The 21,112-nt window shown below is 43.6% G+C and overlaps 3 protein-coding genes across 3 annotated transcripts; 1 reads left to right on the forward strand and 2 right to left on the reverse strand.

Annotated features, from left to right (window-relative positions):
- Positions 1–628: 628 nt before the first annotated feature.
- TXNDC12 (thioredoxin domain containing 12) lies at positions 629–12,620 on the reverse strand. The gene is made up of 7 exons (XM_086617833.1): positions 12,463–12,620; positions 10,240–10,300; positions 4,559–4,611; positions 3,817–3,890; positions 3,195–3,264; positions 3,022–3,105; positions 629–2,597 (listed from the first exon to the last, which is right to left on the reverse strand). The coding sequence occupies exons 1-7, from the start codon at positions 12,551–12,553 to the stop codon at positions 2,518–2,520; spliced, it is 513 nt and encodes a 170-aa protein (XP_086473959.1). The 5' UTR covers positions 12,554–12,620; the 3' UTR covers positions 629–2,517.
- On the reverse strand, positions 7,120–8,509 carry KTI12 (KTI12 chromatin associated homolog). The gene has a single exon (XM_086617836.1). The coding sequence runs from the start codon at positions 8,492–8,494 to the stop codon at positions 7,772–7,774; it is 723 nt and encodes a 240-aa protein (XP_086473962.1). The 5' UTR covers positions 8,495–8,509; the 3' UTR covers positions 7,120–7,771.
- A 711-nt stretch (positions 12,621–13,331) lies between the features above and the next one.
- BTF3L4 (basic transcription factor 3 like 4) lies at positions 13,332–20,770 on the forward strand. The gene is made up of 6 exons (XM_086617834.1): positions 13,332–13,438; positions 14,606–14,669; positions 15,549–15,662; positions 18,134–18,335; positions 19,626–19,685; positions 20,597–20,770. The coding sequence occupies exons 2-6, from the start codon at positions 14,616–14,618 to the stop codon at positions 20,641–20,643; spliced, it is 477 nt and encodes a 158-aa protein (XP_086473960.1). The 5' UTR covers positions 13,332–13,438; positions 14,606–14,615; the 3' UTR covers positions 20,644–20,770.
- Positions 20,771–21,112: the final 342 nt, after the last annotated feature.

Raw genomic sequence — 21,112 nt, forward strand, 5'->3', positions numbered from 1 at the left:
AGAGGTGAGGAGAGTAATTTTGAATCAGAATGGTCTTAAACATAAAGGATGAAGCACACTTCCTGTATCTGTCACTGAAAGGAGACGTGTCTAGATGGAGAACTTTTAAAAAATTACTTCGAGGCCATGTTGCTTCTAGCACCAGAGCATTTTGCAAATCAAAGCTTTGGGGCAAATGACATACATCTCACAGGCTATAATTTCACTGCAGAGATAAGACAAGGGCAGAGCTGCTGCAAGCGTGCCTGGAAAATCGCAGAGGTGCATCAGTGATTGGGGTTTTTTTATTATTATTTGTTGAATCCTATCCCTGATGATCAAGCAGAGTCCTCCCCCTGGTGGCAAGTAAGAAAGACGTAGCAATGGTTTTTTACAGTTGTGTCAATCTAAGGCTACAAATGAATTAAGAAGCATCAGACAGGACCTATTTTTTATTAGGTCAACTGATACAGCAGGGAAACAGAAGACAATTTTCCAAAACACAAAGCCTTTTTCAGGACTTGCACAGAATTATTTACTTTGAAGGCTGATACAACTGCAGAATAGTTGCTGAGTTCAATTTCATTTATTAGACAATTTGCAGCAGAAGCAGAAGATAAAACCTGTAGAACAACTGCTAGTAGTCAAGCAGGGTAATTGTAATGCGCAATAATGCCGTTATTTCCACTGAGTCCTTGTCTTTTAGTGCCCAATTGAGTTTTGGTGTCTAAAATCTCTTAAAGGCAGACTGGTCTGGAAAGTAAAATTCAAAAAGCTACTCAACAGTAAAAATGGACTCAGTAGACAAGTTTGGTTTATTGTATATAACAATTTTCCCCAACTAATGTCCTCAGACAGCTCTTCAAAAATTATCTGTAGAAAAATATGTCTCTGTGTTTGTTATGGGAAGTTATGGCAAGTGCCCTCTGGACAAGACTCCTTCCTTTAGATGATGAGTTCAGTGGATGAGGGGAGAGCAGCAGGTGGTGTTTATATTGGCTTTAGTATGGCTTTTGGGACTGTCTCCCATAGCTTCCTCATAGACAAACTGATGAAGTGCAACCCAAACTAATGGGAAGTGAGGTGGATGGAAAACCGGTGGAACTGCCGGGCTCAAAGGGGCTCGTCACTAGTGGAGTTCCTCTGTGGTCGACACTTTAACATCCTCGTTAACAACCTGGATGTTACCAAACTGGGTAGAGTAGTTGATAACCAGATCGTTGTGCTGCCATTGAGGAAGACCTCAACAGGCTGGAGAAACAGGCAGAGAGGGTTGCCAGGAAGTTCAGCAAAGGCAAATGCAAAGTCCTTCACCTGGGGAGGAATAACCTGTGCACCAGTACAGGCTGGGGGCTGACAGGGTGGAAAGCAGCTCTGCAGAGGAGGACGTGGGAGTGCAGGTGGAGAACAAGCTGACCGTGAGCCAACAATGCGCCCGTGTGGCACAGGCGGCCAACAGCAGCCTGTGCTGCATTAGGAAAAACGTTACCAACAGATGAAGAGAGGTCATTCTTTTCCCCCTCTATTTTTCTTTTCAGCTCCAATAGATAAAACACTAGCTGTTACCCTGCCTGCAAAAGTATACGTAGTATAAGAATGGCTGAATTATATTCATATTATTACATGAAAAGCAACTGTTGTTTTTTAATTACAAAAAGGAAAAACCTTCAGCTGTGACATTCAATATTAATAACCACTGCAACATAAAAATATATTCCCCCATCCTTAAGAATGGAAAGCCTTTACCACAAACACTGTCTGCATGCTTATGTTTAAAAAGGTTTAATTTTCACCCTGTTACAAAAATACAGTACAATGTGATGGCAAAGCATTCGCCAAAAAACATTCAAAGAATAACAGGGGAGCCCCCGTAAAGCTTCAACAACCCACCCTCACTTGATAAGACAATCAAACGGTGAGTGCACAAGGAAAACATTAAATTTCTGCCCAAAGGCAAATAAAGATGAATCACACATAGTTTTACACAAAATATGTTTGCAGAGTTAATAATTTCACATGCTACTTGGATATTCATGAAATTTAATTCTACTTGGCTTAGTGACAGAATTCATGGTTTGGGATGTCTAGAAAACACCTGGCCCTGGAACATGCCCCATTCATAGGAATTCCCAGTAAAAACAATGGGATCACATAATACTAGTGAGAAGAGAGGGATCCAACCCTGATTAAGCATCAAAATGTTGGCTACTTCTAGTTACTCCCATCACACTGTTTGTCCTCAAACAATGTTTTGCCCTACACACCTCCCTTTTAACACCAAATATTAGTGGTTGCTCAAACACTCAAACTGATGTGTTTGCACATTACCTAGTTGCAAATAACTATTACAGTACAAACTGCCAGGCAGAGGAGGAGATAACACTGTGACTGTTGCATGTGTGTGAACTCCAAACAGGATTTAACCTAACATTGTTGACAGGAGAATTATGTCCCTCCAGAGCATCTACATTCTTGGTCTGTTTAATCATTTCCTTTTAGAGTTTTGAAGTGATGGAAAAGCATCATTCAGTGTATTCATTATAGTTCATCTCCCAGGTGTTTTTGTTTGAAAGCATCACCTGTTAGCTTCTCCTGGGCCTCCTTCATCCCTTGGACAACTGAAAGATTACAGAAAGAGATAGCAACTATTAATCTCAAGATGAAAACATCAAGGCATCCTCATAATTAAAGTATTTTAGAATAACACAATTACAGAATGTAGACCTACAAATTAAGCTGTGAGAAAAAAAAAACAGTCCTGTGCCCTTTTCCCAACTATTTGCAGCTGGATCATGCAAATTGCTGATTTTTCATGCCACAACTGGAGACAAAGTTTAGGTCCTACAGACATTATAGTAGGTATGATTCAAAACATGGTTCCTCAAGGCACAAGAGAGCCACTCATGCTGTATCTAACGGCTCCCAGTTATGCTGTAAAGTATCATAATTTTCTCCATTTAAAAGTGAAGGTGTGTCCTTCACTCAGGACACACCCAGAGTTTCACCTCCCTAAAAATGCACTTCAAACTACTTTGCACATACCTTGATCAGCATTGGTATAGAAATACTTGTAGCTGGGGTTTCCTTTCTCATTTATGATCTCTGGGTGGACTTTTCCACTGGGGTCTATGAAACAAGACATCAAACAGGAAATTTAGGTGGTAACAATAAGAACACATTCCTGTGAGTGGATACAACAGCTGTGGATACCCTACCCATGAAAAGGATTCTGGGAATGTAACCTCCATCAGGACTAAAGGCTTCATCCTTTGGCTCTTCATCATCCTACCAAAGCAAGACAGAAGAGAGGGAACATATCAGCAAGGTATCTAACAAAACACAGCACTTAAAGAAACGAGCTATTGCCTTCAGATTCCATTTACCCTGAGCAATTTACACCTTGAACAGACACTGGGTAACTGCAGTATCTTCTGCTCTCAAAACACAGTTATTTTTACCTAAACTATGGCCATTTGTGAAAATAATCGTATCTATTTCTGTTCTGTCAATTTGCATTAAATGCTCCACTTTGGTGTAGGAACCTTTGATATGTCATGAGAGAACGAATATAAATTCCTTTACTGCAGCAACACAAATGACACAAGGTACAAATCTATAAAGAGACAATGGCAGAGAGCCAGGTTTATGAACACAATTAAAATAACCAGACTGAAGAAAACTATTTTTTAAACAATCAGCTATATCAATCCATCTTGAATACCTATTCAGGAGTGCACAATTTAGGGTGTACACAAAACAGGATGCAACCAGTTAAGTAGGATTCCAAATACTTAATTACTAGAAAGTTACATGGATACAAATCAGAGGGCAGCCTACCTCAAGGTTGACCATTACAAAATTATGGGCAAGTTCAGAGATCTCCTTGGATTCGGCAAACTTTGGCTTTAAAGCTAATGAATGAGGGGAATAAAAGAGAAATGTGTAAAGACAGTGGAAAAGATTTCAGGTTAGCATCAAAAGGACTTCATACCTCCCTCAGGAGAGCTGGTGCTTTTCAATAAGCAGTGAGTAAATGGAATATATGTATCAAGCCAGGCCCGGAACAGCAGGTAACTGAAGCAATCCCTGCTTCAGTGATGAAGCCTGGGCCAACAGTCACATTTGAACCAGTGGAACAGAAGCAAAAAGCTTGCTGTAAACCACTACTCTCACTCAACTAGCTCATGCCTTAAGCTCAGCCATTATGCCCCGCGTGGTTGTCTGCGATACTGAAAGTGACAAAGCCTCATCTCTGAAGAACCACCAGCTGAAAGTACCACAATTTACACTTAATTCTTGAAGATCATTCATTGTGTTCCGTTTTTTATAGCCAAGTGCAGGAGAAATTGCAGCCACTACAGAAGTGCAGTACTACAGCTGTTAGTTTGCTGGCATTTAGGCATGGTTGGCTTTTGGCAGTGCTAAGAGGTAAAGCGGTGCGATACTATACTGCTCTAAATGAAATATAAACACCGTTAGCCACATTTTGCATGTAAAGTTCGTGTTTCTCATGGTTACATGATTTGCACACAAAAGTTCATCAGACATTTTGGCGCGCTCTAGTATTAAATACACTTACCTTTGCAAGCTCCACACCAAGACTTGTGGATGATAACCATAAGAGGCAAACCACTAAAAAAATAAAAGAAAATTGTCAAAGAAAGCTTACAGTTGAGCCTCTAAACCAAATTCTATTACACGTACATTTTAACAGTCAAGACTTCTGCAATGGCTAAATGTAACAGAAACTGAGAGAGAGGTAAAGAGATTCTGCTGTGTTCTAAGGTTGTCTTGCAAAAAGTTTTCCCAATCTTAAAACGTGTAATAGTAATTTACTATAACTGTCAGCCAAGAACTGCTGTTGTAGAGGAGGAGACTTTCTCTTTGGAAGGTTTGCTCTTAATAGTTTAGAATTGCTCAGATACACAACCAGTCATGCATTTTTTACAGGAAGTGGTTAGTGACATTGGCCACTTGAGAGATTTCAGGATGGATTTCCGTGGCTGCTTGAAACAATCCAGTGGATGACAGTCATACATCCATCCCTCTCTCCACTACCGTCTGTATGTTTCAATCCTTTCCTGTGACTAAGACCCTCCATTGAGCAATAATCACACACAGGAACCTTGCAAACCCTTGGGCTGCCAGGCTAGTTCCCTACGTGTCGGTATGCTGAAACAAATCTGTGACAAACGTGACAAGTGCTAGGACTGCTGGAACTGCAGCCTGAATAAAGTGTAATGCAAAAGGATCAAAGTTATTCTATATTATTTGTTCTCCCCAAATAATTAACTTGACCTTTACCACCCATACTACCTAGACGTTAAGTTTCCATTGCCTATGTTTTATTTAACCCTGTTCGTCAAAAATCCCTTCAGCATTTTGCCTTCTGACAAAGTCAAGCTTACCAAGTTCAATTTCTCTAAGCTCCTTCCTAACATCTCCAGGCTGTATCATGTGATTAAACAAAGAGGCCTTAAACACACTACGAATTTCACATACTTCCTGTTGTTAGTGCTGGTGATCTAATTAATCCACCACTTCACTGCTCCTGACTATTTTGTGTCAATTTTACCTTTCTAACAAGAAAAGTGATACAACTACAGGTGACTTTTGTTGCTATTGAGCACATCCAGGTAGTACACCACCTACCTCCACATTCCTGCTCGTGGAAGTCCTTACTAACACTTTCATTGTTTCTACTATCCAACAGTTGAACTGGTGAAAGCTGACTAGGGCAATAAACTAAGAAAGACGAAGAACAAGAATTGGGTATGCCATCCCTTTTCTCTTACCAATAAACCCCTTAAGCTGTGGAAAAGTATCCAAGGGAAGCTGGTAATAATGATATAGCTTCAAAAACAGAAAGAACAGCCTAAAACTAGGCGAAGGAAAAGAAGAAATCAAGACAGACATGCAGAGAACGTACTATATGGATATTTCCTTCAGGATATGACAAGTAAAGCAAAGTTCAAGCTTTCTGCTATTGTAAACTCTGTTACTATTTTGGGGGATAAAAATGAAGCTAATTCCTCACAGAAAAATTACAAACACCTTTGCACATGACGGCAACTAAATTAATGACTAGCAGAACTGAAGTACAAGTTTTTCTTTAGCTGTAGATAGATATGAAAGGAAATCCCTACCTTGCAGCATTCAGTTATGGCCTTCAGAACCAGGAAAGGGTGGAGAAGAAGGAATTAACATTTAGAGTAGCTCAAACAGAAGTCTGCCGTTTATAACTAACCAATACGTTACCATCTTCTTTACATAGGACTCTGTTTGCATTAAGGAGCAAAAATACACATTTCCCTGGTAAAGCTTGTATTACATCAGCGTCCTCTCCCTGATGAGGAAAATACATTTTTTTTCCCCATTGTTCCCACACAGTCCAACGTGATTTTGCCTCTTTCTTGAGGAGACGCTGATTTAAGACTGGAAAATACACATTGTTCTTATCATCAAGGATCAGTGCTTCATGTCAGAAGAGTTCAATCATCTAGTAATTGGCAGGGCAACATACTACTTTTTTTTTTTAAGAGAAATTTTCAAAGCAGATTTTAAATGGAAAAGCTTGCAGTCCTGAAATACCAACTCTTAGCCAGTGAGAACTCACGGAAGTTTTAGAGATAATGTATTTTCTCAGCTTTATTCTCTTTACTTTGACTGGGAAAATAAACTCATTTACATAAAACCATTTTTGTAGTCATTTCTCAGTTCTGCAATGCGCAAGTCTACCTAGCAGCTGCTATGTCAGATAAACAGCCACTGTAATTGAAGTAACCCTTCCTGCTCCACTTTACCATTTCCTGCCAGGTAATGCTACACATACAATCAAAACCAAAAGCCACAATTTATTAAAACAAGCGATGAAGCATCCACCAGAAAGTGAAAAGTTTATATAAGTTTATATATAAGCTATGTATGTGGTATAGTAAAGTTTGAAACTAGTTGAAACTAAGTTACTCGTCATAGATAGTACAGACTTATGGGATAGTTTCACTCAGAACAGACACTGTTATTTTAGCTCATTCTTCCTATAAGAACACTCAGTCTTAAACAACTAGTGTTTTTAAAGATATTTAATGTCACCTTGCAGAGAAAAGACATAGCAAGTTATTTCAATAAACTAGACCTGCGGTAAATTAAGACTTTACTCCACTTAAGGCACACATTTTATTGTTAAAACTGAAACAGAGAGGTTTGAATTTGCTAAGCCAGCCACCCTTGTATTGCACAGAGTTTGCAAATCTACCTCTTGGGTTTAGCACAATATTTTGAAACTGTCATATCTGAAAAAATACAGCCTGTCCCAGTTCTGGACCTGAAGTCTCTTCTGCAGTTTGACATTATCTGGAGACAGCCTTAGAAAAAACAATCTTCTTATTCAAGATATATGCATGCCAATGCGGAAGAAAAAAGTCTTCCCTATGGTCACCACCTTTTGGGCTTTCATGTTCAGATACTATTTGAGTACTGGAGCTTAGGTCTCTGCAGGAGACTTCACTTGCTTGAGGATGTAACAGCAGCTCTCCTTTTCACAAGATGCAAGTGAGGAGAATTCAGGGGTGGAGGAAGAGCATCCCTGCAGATCCTCTTAGCAATACAGGCTGCTCAGCTGCTGCAGGGACATGGCATCCATCTTCCCAGAGCTGCTGTTGCTGCATGATCTTGTATACGACAGGTGGGACCCAAGCTCCGTGGGGTCCGTGGCTGGAAGGCACGTTCTTACTGTTGCAAGTACTCCCAGACCGGACCACGGCCGCTGCTGCGCACGCACAGGTGCGAGGGATCACTGGATGCTGCGGCTCAGGTACTGCAGGAACATGCTGGCCAGCTGGGGCAAGTTTTCATCGCTGGGCTGCATCTTGGTGTAGCTGATGAACTGCCTCCGCAGGCGGCTCAGCTCGGCCATGCTCACGGGCCGGTTCAGCACCAGCCCTTCCGCCACGCCGGGCACTCGAACCGCCTCCCCGGGCTGCGCGCCGCTGCGCTGGGCGGCCATGACGGCGGCCAGCACCTCCTGGGTGGCGATGTCGAGGCGGTGGAGGAAGCCGCCGGACTGCAGCGGCTGGCTGCGGGTGGAGCGGTGCGGCGGCGGCGCCGCGCTCTCGAAGAGGGCGGCGCGGATGTCGGCCAGCGGCAGCGGCTCCTCGCCGCACACCGTGAAGAGCGGCCGGTCCCAGCGGTTGCGCGGGTCGGGCGCCTCGAAGGGCGGCTCGTCGGGGCCGCCCGCGCCGCCCGCGCAGTGCAGGAGGCAGCGCGCCGTGCCCGCCTGCCGCGCCGCGCAGTACAGCTCGTAGCGGATGCTCCGCAGCTCGTTACCCGCGTCCACGATCACCACGTCCCGCCGGCTCAGCCGCCGCTCCACCTCGGCCCGCAGCGCCGCCCGCCCGCCCTCCGCCTCGGCCACGACGTGCGCCTGCCGCTCCGGCCCGCCCAGCGCCTCCCGCAGCTCCGCGGCCCGCCGGCTCTTGCCGCTGCCCGGCCGCCCGCACACCACCACCAGCGGCATGCCGGCCCTCCCGCCCGGCCCGCCGCCATGCTGACCCGGACGGCGACGGCGACTGCTTCCGCTCGGGTCACTCACACCCCACCCCCGGTCGCCCGGGGCCGCCGCGGCGTGAGGCCCCGCCGTGGGCTCGCGTAGAAGCCCCCGCGGAGCGCCTCGCAGCCCCGCGCCCTCCGCTCCCTCCGGGCTCGGGGCAGCAGCGCTGCGGTTCGCCACGGCCGCCCCCGCGCACCCCAGGCGGCCCCACGGGCCGCTGGCACCCGGGGGACCGGGGATCGCCTCGCTACGGGACGCGTCTGGCCCAGGGGCGCCGTCCCGAGGGGCGCCCTGCTTGAAAGCGCGATCGCGCTGTGGTTGCCCCTGAGACCCAGGCACCCGGGCATCGCGAACGCCCTCGCCTACAGGGAACTCAATCCCGAGCCGTCTCCAGCAGCTCCCACGCAGCCAGGCTGTACTATTTACACAACTGAAACCGATTTACGTCTCGAATCTTCCTAGACCACCGGCTCTGGTGCATCTCGCCGGATGCGTAACTGATAATTTCGTATAGTTTTTCATCTCCTGACCTAGGGTCAAATTTAAAACAAAAATCTGCTTCTTAGGTTTAGCTTTTCTTTGTTGTTGTTGTTTTCTTCCAGACTTTCAGTTCACCAACAGTCCGATGCTGCTGAGCTGAAACTGGTGAGCAGGTCAGTGTTTCTGGCAGTGAAAGGACAGGGTGAGCATTACAGCCGTCCCTCACTGCGGGACTGTTGCCGAGCAGAGACGCTCATCCTGCCTAAGCCCAAGAGCTCACCCGCCCTCCCTCCCTTCTTCTGTCTCATTTCAAAGCTTCCTCTGCTTCACTGCAACGTAACACCACAATTATTCCTGCAAATACTGAAATCATCTACTTTTTTGCACAGATATATCAAATAAATGCTAAAACATCCAGTTGTAAACACTTGTAAGACTTCGGAACTGTACCATCTGGGTTAATTTGGTGTCTACACTAGAGTGTAGGACTCACCAGATGGATCAGTTTGAGAGGAAAATTGAATTGAATAGCAAACCTGGAAGGCATAATTAATTTCTGCTAATGTCAGCACTGCCAGATCTAGGTTATAAATTTAAAAATACAAGTAGAATTTATAAGCACACTATTTTCCTTCGCGCATTTTAACAAGAAACAGAATAAATTCTGAGAAAAAAATGTGTCAAAATGTCTTTTTTTACCTTTTCATAGAGACAGTGTTCTTTTTAGAGTTTAAGCTTAACTCAGAAAAGGTTCTACTTAGTAAACAATTTACTAATTCTCTACAGTTTGAAACTTTCAGACTTTTTCTGCAGATGGTTAACAAAATAACTCTCATCTCACACTGAGGCCTCATCCATGAAGGTACATCAAATTTTACAAAAGCTTTGAGTTTAGGTGGTTTAGTCTAGTTTTTGAGTACCACCTAAACACGTGTTTCTGCGTTTGAGTACCGGATCTTTCTCGATCATAATAAATTATTTTCTTCTCATTTCAAAGACATGCTAAGACTTCAATCATTTAATTAGCCTGCAGTGATCAAACCTAGGTGGTGCCTCAGTAAAGTTAAGCTGTATTTTCTCTCTAATAAGCTATAGGGATCTGAACAGTCTCCTAAACCATGTTCATGTTTGTTAATAATTACTATTTTCTGTCATTAAATTTAGGATTGATGTAGAACCTTTGTGAGTGTTTTTAAAAACACTTTTTTTGTATTTAAAGCTGGATAACATACCTGGCTGCTGCCTCTTTCTTCCCATCTTCTAGTGTTCTCCAATGAATATGATCTCCAAAACCTGCCAGAGAGAAGGGTATATAAATGCTGCATAATTTAACATGTCAACTAACAGAGGAAAACAGTCCAAACCCTTAAGAATATTTTCAACTCATTTTATATTCCTATAATCCCAGTCCTGGAAAGACTTATGCAAATAGTTACAACCTACATAGCCTTATGAGGAATCCCATTGAAATTAATTAACAAAAACATACCACACTTGTTAATAGTTTATATATACGCAAATGACACCAAAATCCCCCAAACAGAGATTAAAATTGAGGAATCTTCTGATTATGCCTCATTCTTTTTCAATTTGTGAACATCTATTAACTGATTAGTGACAAATTAAACACGTCTGCATTTGGCTTCCTAAATCCCACTGAATGTGAACTAAAGTGAAACTTTAAAATATTTAAAAACATACTATCATTAATTGCTCTAAAACTATTATGCTAGATATTACTGCTGATGATAATTATCATCAAAGAGTAAGAACACCATTACACAGGTTTCTGAATGTTATAGTGACTGAACAATGCAGGAAATATTTTATTCCACACTCAGATAACAAGTCTTGTTGTGTCAGCTGAGTTAAGAGTGAGCAAGTGTACGTTTAACAAATGGAAAGCACAGGATCCTATTTTTTTTTGATCCTGTAGCCAACACAGCACTACCTCACGTGGCTGAATGCCATGCGGAGAGCTGACATGAAGGAGATCCGGGAACTGTTCATAGAGGAACTCCCTTAGAAGACCTCCTCAGAGGTCTCATCTCTCCAGTAATGCAGGGCTCTGCTGGATGACCACACACCAGCCTCGGCTTGCCCCTTCCCAACGCTGAGAGTTTGGATCAGTCAGCAACCCCCAGTGCCCTGGGTGCTGAGGGGAGCAGATTTCGGGAGCTGCACAGGGGTCGGGAGCCACAGGCTGCCCAGTTCTGACACGGGAAAGTGGGCATTGTCTCCAGTAGACAACTATGGCAAAGAAGTTGGAGAAAGCCAAGAACAGGGTCAGCAAAACCTTGTGGCACCCTAGTTCAGCATCCGAGAGGTTTGAACTGTTGGCACAGTATTTTTATTACCTTCTCTCCTGATATGAACATCTGAGAACATACATGGCGCAACACAACAAATATTTAGTTGTGCTAGCAGTAAGGTGGGGATGCCTCGTCCATGTCCAACCACACACAGGTATCAGCTGCAGAGGCAGCTTCAGACACAAGGCTACGTTCACACCAGCTGAACGAAGTGGAGCAAACCCAGTTGGGTTCACAGAAGTCATGTTTACTCAGAATATTGACACAGCTATTTCATTCAAAGGCAAACACGTTAAAACAGGGAAAACCTTGTATTATTGTAGCCAGGAAATGCTTTTTGAAAGCTTTTCTTTTTTTTTTTTTTGTTTCAATTAAAACCCACTTTGTGGCGAGCTTCAGTATGTTTTTAAAAGCATTTACACAACACATTACAGAGGGTTTCTTTTGAATGAAAGTCATCCAAGGAATTAACCGTAAACCGAAAGAGGAATGATTTGGATCCACACCACAAAGCTTTGCTGCCATTGATCAAATTGCATTACTGCCAGCCCTGAAGAGGAGACTTAATTAAGACAGGCTAAAGCCACCAGCTGGGGTGAAGCCGAGGGCCCTGGCGCACCCTGACCGAGCCGGGCTACCAGACATGGCAACCACACGAGGACCCCCCGGCGGAGCCGGAGAGGTGAGGGGCGGTCAGGAGGGAAACGGGAAGCCGCGGGCGGGAGGGAAGAGCCATTCGCCGCCTGCCAGGAGGCGCAGAAGGGGCCGGCAGAGGCTGGGCAGGGCACACGGGGCACCCCAGCGCCAGGCGGGGCGGGGGGCACTGAGCGGCTGCGTCCCCTCCCACACCCTCGCCCCGTAAAAGCGGGGCCCCTCCAAAGGGAAACTCCTTTGGATTTAGGTTTAGTCGGAAAAGAAGTGCAACGGCAAAGGCCGCTTAAAGACCCCTCATGTTTTACGTCTGAAGGCAGCGCGCTCGCTCCGAACCGCGGTGAGGTGCGGCGGCAGCGCCCGGCCGGCCCGACCGCCCCCCTCGCCGCCGCGGGCTGGGAGAACCGGCCCGGCCCCGGCCCCGGCTCGCTCATTCACGGCAACAGTAAAAGTTGAGAGGAAAGCCCGAAAAAAAAAAAACGTTTGCCTGACCCTTTCCGAGCCCTTCCGTGGCGGAGGCTGCGGAGGCTGCCAGCACCAGGCACAGGCAGAAGATGGAGGCTGCCGCAGGCTGAGCCTTCATGGTGTCGGCGCGGGCAGCAGCGGCACTCCGGGTGCAGCCCCTAAACCTCCGAGAACGAACCGGACTAGCTTAGGTGATTTTTTTTTTTCCTCCCTTTTTTTTTTTTTCCCTTTTTTTTTTTTTTCTTTTAAAGCCCAGGAAGTGATGTGCGGTGGATGTGGGCGGTGCGCCGTCCTCACCGCTCGGCTCGGGGGGGGAGGGAGAGGCTGGGGGGGGAGGGAGAGGCTGGGGGGGGAGGGAGAGGCTGGGAGGGCCCCGTGCTGTGGCTTTTCTCTCCTCGGGCCTCTGAGGGGGCGTTCGGCCATTTCCCTCTCGGTCAGAGCGGCTCGGCCCGGCGCAGGCAGCCGAGGCCTCCGGGGCAGGAGTGCCTCAGTCGCAGCGGGTCCCCAGAACCCTGGTTATTCCCCTGCACAAAACCAAGGGTTACCCTGGCGGCAGCGGGAAGTGGGTTCTGGGTTTGTTTTCTTCTCCCAAATAAACCCTGTTGTCCCGCTGCTCTCAAGAGTTGCCCGGCTGGTTGGGAAGGTAAAACCGAGCGCAAGCACTCGTGTATGAAGGAGGGTTCGCCCAGAGGCAGAGCGCGCTGACAAGTGCCTGGTGACGCGTTTGGAGCCGCCGCGGCCCGGGTTTGGGGTACCCGGCATCGGTCCCCGCCGCTCCCCGGAGACTACAACTCCCGGGAGGCACCGCGGGGCGCGCGCACGCCTCCCCGCGCCCCCGCCCCTGCTGCTATGCAAATGTGACTCCGGGGCTCCGCCAATCCGCGGGCGGGCTGGTGCCGTCACGTGGCGCGAGCCTTCCTTTCTCTGTGCGCCTCTCTTTCCTTCCTCGGCCGCCATCTTGTTCTTACCGCGTGTTGGGCTGCGGAGGATCCGCCGGACTCAGGTGAGACCTTGCCCGCTCTGCCGGCTCCGCTCTGCCGGCGCGGGCCCCCTGCCCCGTGCGCTTCCCGGCGGGGCGCCGCGGCAGCTCGGCGCCGTCCCGTCCCTGTCCGCCGTGCTGGGCCGCGGGCGCCGGCCGTTCCCCGAGGAGAGGACGGGGAGCGAGGCCCTGCGCTCGGGCGCGGTGTGGTGGGTCGGCCTGGGCTCGGGTGGCCCGCGGCTCTCCCCGGGATCGCGGTACCCCGTCCCAGCGGGGTTGCCCTGGCTCCCGAGGGAAGGGGCCTTTATCCCCTCCCGCTCCTCGTGTTTCGGAGTGGGCCAGCGAGCCGCCCAGCCCGCCCGAGTCCCTTCTCCCGCCTGCCCGGCGGAGTCCCCGTCCACGCGGTGATATTCCCGGCGGTGCTGAGGCCTCGCGGGCTCCCTGCTCGCCTGCGGGAGCCCCATCTCCTCCTCTCCATTGCTTCCCTGGCCCAGTGGGAATGTAGAGGGAGTCCCCTCTTCATTCAGGGGATCACTGGTGACTTCTTGGGACACAGCAGCGAAATACCTTCCAGGGGTTGGAGGGCTGGAGGTGTTTTTCCACCCGTTACAGATTTTTCAGGCCTTCTCGCCTCTAAAGGTCCCACCTGACCTGTTGGAGAAGCCACTGGACTAACTTCCCAGCCATTGAATTGGATGAATGGCTGCCAGAGGTTTATCTAGCAAATCTGTCAAGGCGTGAACTTCACAAAGTTCGGAGCTGGCTTATTAGTTAAAAGTATCGGAGAATCATTATTTGGAAGTGGTGTTCAAAGAAGCGTAGTGTTTTCCTGGAAGCACTTGTGCTGTGCGTGCTGATTTGGGTCTGTTCTGAGCCAGTGCTTCAGTCAAATGGTTCCAACAGGAAACTGGCTTACCTGGAAAGTTACAGTTGGTACCTCTGGTGCAAAATCAAACATTCTGTTGGTTTGTCTCATCATCGTACAGACGCTGCTGGAGCACTTTGTTTTATTTAGGTGGCCTGGCTTTGAAGCTTTGTGTTTGTGAATCTTATGCTCTGTTTTGACAAATTTTCTGTGAGTTTAAAATCCCGATGCGGTTTTAGTAGTACTCTTAAAAATGGACTGTGAATTTTTTTTCGTAGTATTTTGATGGTTAACTTGTATCTGTATCTTTTTTCATTATTCTTTAGACCCAGCACTATGAACCAAGAAAAACTGGCCAAGCTTCAAGCGCAGGTCCGAATAGGAGGAAAGGTAAGAAAACCATCAGAAATGTACTGTTTTCTGTAATTTACAGGTTGAAGGAGAGACATCTCTGAAATTTGTTTTTCAAAACATAAGCTTTAGTTCATCGGAGGGGAAAAAATACATACTTCTGAGGCTTGAAAAATACAGGTTTTGTGTGACTTGGATTGGAGTACTGCCACCTGAAGAGCAATTTTCTTTGGGTTCACAACTGCTAGATGAGTAGTTTCCAGTGTGGAAGCTTTCTTTTTAATTAAGTGACTTGTTGTGACCTGTGAAAGCTCAAGCTAAGCTTACCTGTTGGTTGTTCCAGTTCTGCCTTTCTCTCCTCCCTTTTGAGGAGTTCCTTCCTTTGTGCCGGTGCCAGGGCTTAGCTGACTCTGCACTGAGCTGTTTCTTTTCTCTGAGCCAGCAGGTAGCTAATATGACAAAAGAAAGCAAGCATGTAATTTGTTCAGAGTGTGTGTTCGTCTTCTAACTGTAGGTGGGGTTGTACAGAGTGTGGCAGAGTAGGAATTCCAAAATTGCTGTCTGTGGAACAGTTTAAAATGTTAATTACTTGGTTATGAAAGTGTGCCTTTTTAAATCGCTATATTTGTGCTTCAGGAAAAAAGAAAGTTCTTGGAAACTCTTTAAGTATTACTTAATAGCAAACAGTATTTTTGTAATCTAGCTTGTGGGAAGGGAAAAACACTGCTGCAGTTTGGTGTGTTTTGGTCTTTTACACTTAAGAAAAACCTTACAATTGAGACTGACAGTTAAAGCTGTGGGTGAAGGGAAGTAAGTTGAAAATTGATTACAGAGCTTTCAGTGTGGTATGACTTTCAAAAACTAAAGTGTTGTGAGATTTTGAGACTAGCTGACTGTTGTACTCTGAATCTTTTCCAGGGAACAGCTCGCAGAAAGAAGAAGGTGGTGCACAGAACAGCAACAGCTGATGACAAAAAACTTCAGAGTTCCCTCAAAAAACTGGCAGTAAATAACATTGCTGGCATTGAAGAGGTATAGTGATAAAATAAGTCTTTTCTGTTTGAAATTAAATTCAGTGTTATTTTTGTGTGTGGTAGTTTTTTTTTAAACAGTTTTCCTCTCAAAAATGTATAGGTCTGATTACTGATAAAGTTATTTGATGGTTGTCTCACTCACATTAATGCATACGTATCTAAAGAAAGAAGGGAGAAAGTTCTGCTGGCCAGATAGTGATTGTAGAAGCTAGTAAGCTGTTTGTCATGTATATCTTGCATTCATTGCAACTCAAAACTTCTCTTGACTTCATGAATTTGATTACCTGCTTGAAAGAGAAGAGCAGTAAGTGCACATATACTGTGCAGGCACATCTAAAGCAAGGATTGTGTGGTGCAGAATATAAAGAAAACCATAAAAATACCTGGAGTAAGAACTTGCAAGTCTGTATTATGAAAATTAGATCCTTTAACTGTGCGAAAATTACCAGAATTGTTTGTGGTAGTCACAGGAGATGACATTTCTTACAACACAGCAAAGACTCTACAGGACCAGCTTCTGCATTAATGTAGGTAGGAATACAAAGGTTTCAGATGCTCTTTGAATACATCTGTTTTATGTGTATAAAATATGAACTGAAACACTGCCATTTTACATAACAATGTAGAGAGTGACGCTCATACGTGGGAGGCAGAGGTGTTCCTTCATCAGCAGCTCAATATTACTGTAGTACTTGGTTAAAGAAGCATAATATTTAATCTGGGGTTAATTCATTTAAGCAGGATTGCAAGGTGCCTCCAGAGGTCATTTAGTGCAGACCTCTCTACCAAAGGCAAATACAGATTCAGTGTAGAAGCCTGGTTTGCCCGTAAGTTTTCATACTTCTGCTACAGAAACAATTCAATTTGTTTGTTTACTTAAGCGTGCTATGTATATGCTGTGCTATACAACCCAAAGGAGGAGACAGTTCTTGTTCTGGTTTTGTTGTATTGTTCTGGTTTTGTGGTTTGTTTTTTTGTTTTTTTTTCCACAGAACAAAAGATCTTTATTTAGACAAAATTAGTAAGATTTTAAATGTCTTGATGTGAAGGAAGATAATGCAAAACGCTTTCACCTTGATAGCTAAGTACATAGTTGCAGTATATATTGTTGTATTTAAGTAGACACGAGTTGACATTGGTAAACTCTGAGTAGAGTTTGGGGAGGCCAGTAATGTTGAGTCAAACATTAATAGCTCATCTGTGTGGTTTTTAAAAGAGGCTTTTAAGCAAGAGGATGACCAAAGGCTTGAAGCCTTTGCCATTTACCTGTGTGCAAGGGATAGGACATCCTTTAGTTTTGCAGGAAAGAACACACCTGTTTTTCCTGTTCACAACATATTTTGAACCCTGCTGCTGTGCGAAGATAGATAACTTACATGTTTGTATATTTTTAGATCTCTTCTTAAGTTCCCAAATTTCTGTTTTCTCCCTGTAACTTCTACTAAAACCAATACTTACAAGTTTTGTGATGTAAGTTTATTACTACTGTTTGGTTGGATGGGTAGAACTCTTTTCAGACAAAACTATTTTTCACATAATCGTAGTGGTTCTTCCATGCCTGGAAGAAAAACCTTTTAACTTTCCGTTCTGTCTCCCTTTAAGTTAAAATGTAAAATAAACCCATGCAAATATGCCAATATAAACATTAACAGTAGGAGCAAAGCGGGCTGCTGTAGTGGCTGTAAAACTTAATTCTTGGTGATTCAAGAAAACTGGGGAGGAAGAGAGCAGGGTCACTGTACGTTGTGCTTAGTTTTAAGAGTCGTCATGGGATTATTGGGAAGGCATGGAAGCCTGTTGTAGCGAGGCTGGTACACAAACCTCCAGTTGTGTGTGTGTATGTGCAGGAAGCATGCCTGCCTTGGGCAGATTCAGCAAGTAGGCCAGATTGTCAGTCTCGAGCTTTGCCAATTCTGCTGCAGAAACAATAGCGTTTTCCTCAGGTGATGCAGATACGTGCGAATGACAGTGTCTTAAACTGGTGTGGCAAGGCTTTTCTCTTAGAGCTTTTAGTCTGTAAAGGGTTACCACAGAGCTGAAGAGTTTGGTTTTCTTCGCTAGACATTCCTGATATTAACTCATTTATACCTTGCAGCCTAATAACCTATGTATGTTTTTTACCTTTGTTAAAAATATACATGAACTGTAAGATAACATATAATCCTTGCATATTTATTACTTAGTATTTAGGTAAGTGTATTTGATGAAGCAACTATAGCTCTCAAAGTCTGCATTTTCATATAGTCTGTATGAACCCATATTTTACCATCAACTCATTTTACTTGCAGTTTAGGTGACGTTAATTCCAGACGCTTTTATCATAGTTACATTATTCTCTAGGAGGAGTGCTAGTTTTGTAGGTTTTTTATATTTTGATATTTTAAATTTAGATTTGAATTAATAATTTATTGTGCTTGTTCAACATATGCTGCAACGTTTTGGTAAACATTATTCAATATATTTAAACAGGTGAACATGATAAAGGATGATGGAACAGTTATTCACTTCAACAACCCCAAGGTTCAAGCTTCCCTCTCTGCTAACACTTTTGCAATTACTGGTCATGCAGAGGCTAAACCGATCACAGAAATGCTTCCAGGCATCTTAAGCCAGCTTGGTGCTGACAGCTTAACAAGTCTCAGGAAGTTAGCTGAACAATTCCCAAGACAAGGTAGGTCTTTTTGGACTCTTTCGTCAACAATTTAAAGAACGTATGAAGTATTAAAAGTTTTAAACCAAATTTAACAACAGCATGTGTGGCTTAAAAAGTGATCAAAAGCATACATGCTTTTATTTATTTGCCACTGTTATGGACATATGGTGAGGGAGGGGAAAAAAAAACTTTTTTTTTTTTTCCCCTCTTTGATTCAAAATTCAATATAAGCAAGCCCTGATTTTAAAAAGAAAGTAAGCAAATAAAAAATTGATAACTGGGGCATGCTGTGATTCCAGGTGTACAACTGAGTATGACAAAATGCTCAGGAAAGCAGGTTCACTCAACAGGTTCTTTTTGTCAGGGAATTGATTCTATTTCTTTGTTCATCAGAACATTTCTATTGTGGATATAGAGGAAGAAACATGTTCTTTATCTTTTACTCTGTAATTCCCTTCAGAGTTAAATCTAAAATAGAAGACTTAAAAATTAATTCAGAATCAAAGATTTGATTCCATTTATTGCAGTTGTCTGTATTTGGAACTGGAAAATACATTACCTGTTCTAATGTTTGCAGCAAATAGTTATTTCTTCTAAATCAGTAATTTTAATTTCTTCTGTACTTTATGTTCAGAATTTAATTGAAAGTAAAGGGTTTATTTTTCCTTACTTACTAGTATGTAAAATACCTTTTAAAGTTTAGAAAGATGATTGTTATAAGCATATTTCTTTGATACAACCTTGACACCAATAGATACTTAACAATGCTTTCTTTAAATTGTACAGGAGGTCAGACCAATGAGAAAAAATACTTTCTTCTATTTTTTAAGTTCTTGCATTTCTCTAGCTTATTTGTAGCATTTTCCAAGTTCCATGATTTACAGAAGACTTGGTTTGATGCAGGACCCTTGATACGGAAATACTTTTTCCTGCAGTTGTGGCCGCTTGGTAATGGAATTGTGATATGTTGGTCCCTGATTGGTACCACGTTATCATTGCGTAGAAACACATGACTTCGGTTAGAAGATCTCGTCACGCTGGCGTTTTTCTGTATTGGTTGATCTTCTGCTAGTTCTGCCTTAATACCCCTAAGCGTTTGAAAACGGGTGTGCTAATACTTCAATGTAAGAATGTTCACAAGTAGACCTTTTGGTCATGCTCATTACTGTTGATACGCAGTCGTTCGTGTCTTTGTCACTGTTGGGGAAATGCTTTCTTTTTTCACCTCTATGTTATAGTTTTTATTTTTACGTGTGATTGTCCCTAATTCTGTATAATGAGAACTCAGCACCGAATTTCTCGTTATAGTGTTGGATAGTAAAGCGCCAAAATCTGAAGATATTGATGAAGAAGATGATGATGTCCCAGGTAAGCACATACACACTTCTATATCCATTTAATGTATAAGTATTTCAATTCATGCATTTAAATATTTAGCTCTTCATGTGATGGTACTTCTCACTTGCTAAGGGAGGCTTCATATACTAGGCAGCAGTAAAACATTGATGACTTTGGATTCCAGCTTTTGAAAAAAGGTTTACCTTGTGAAAATTGCTTAGTTCTTAAATGAAAATAGGCTAAAATACTTTCAGGGATGTTGACCAGGTGATCTAAACATCCAGTAGGGTTTTAAGACTGCAAAATTACATGATTGACATAGTCACCAGGTTGTCTTTAAGAGCCTGGGGGGGGATTTTTATTGCTGTAGTAGAAGAATTAAAGCTTATGTCAGTGTTTGAAAGTTTCTCAATAAATAAATACTGTAAGTTCTTAATTTGTCCATCAATAATTGTCTGTCAATCACCACATTCTTCTATATCCATCAGTGTAGCGTATTAGCTAAAACATCAGACTGGTGGGCTCAGAGGTTAAATTTTTCATGCTCTGGCACTGATTTATTTCTTTGACCTTGCATAAAAATTCAGTTCTCTACAAAATTTTCTGTTTCCTCGAGTACAACAGTTAATGGGTGCCTAGCTTCAGGCATTCTTTAAAGAATGCTGATGGCTCAGAACTCAACTGTAGCTAGTAGAACACCTCTGAAAATCAGATCTTCATCACTTCATGTTAGAACTTCGAGTGTTCCTGCATTTCTAGTTTTTGTGTACGTTCAAACAAACCCTATTTTCTAAAACCCTTTGAAATCTGCCCGTAATAAATGGTGTAGGTGAGTCTAGTTAAGAACTGTTTAACGTTTCCTATAACGTATGCATTTTCATTAAACTTGAGAAGGTAATGTTACTGGGCATTACTGTATTAAATATCTTCATCTCTTTCAGATCTCGTAGAAAACTTTGATGAAGCATCAAAGAATGAAGCTAACTAAATCATTAATAGTTCTGGAAGCTGGCATGGACTAGATTTAAGAAATCAGCTATGTGGTTCCAAAGTTTTAAAGAAACGGAGAACATCATCTGTTAATAGTTCAGTAATATAAATATTTTGTATTTTTATGATGCTGTTTGTTCAGCATTTTCTGTCAGTTGATTTTGCATTTTGCACTTACTCCCAGGATCTACTCTTTTGGTCAAAAAGAAATGTCAGTGCAGTTTGAGGGGTGTGTGCATGTGCGTGTGTGTATGTGTGTGGGTGTACATATAGTGGAGAACAAATTGGAGAACACTTATTTAACCTTTTCCTTTGGAAGTAGAAATAAAAGGAATCTTCAGCATTGTTACATTTAATTATCACCAAACAGTGCACTGAAGGTAGTTAAGATGAAAATTTTGTCCACGTTTGTGACCTGGAGACATTACACCATTGAAACTTGGGTTTAATTTGCTATTGACTATTAC

Source organism: Tauraco erythrolophus, chromosome 10 (genome assembly GCF_009769465.1).
Source record: "Tauraco erythrolophus isolate bTauEry1 chromosome 10, bTauEry1.pri, whole genome shotgun sequence".
Classification (NCBI taxonomy): Eukaryota; Metazoa; Chordata; class Aves; order Musophagiformes; family Musophagidae; genus Tauraco; species Tauraco erythrolophus.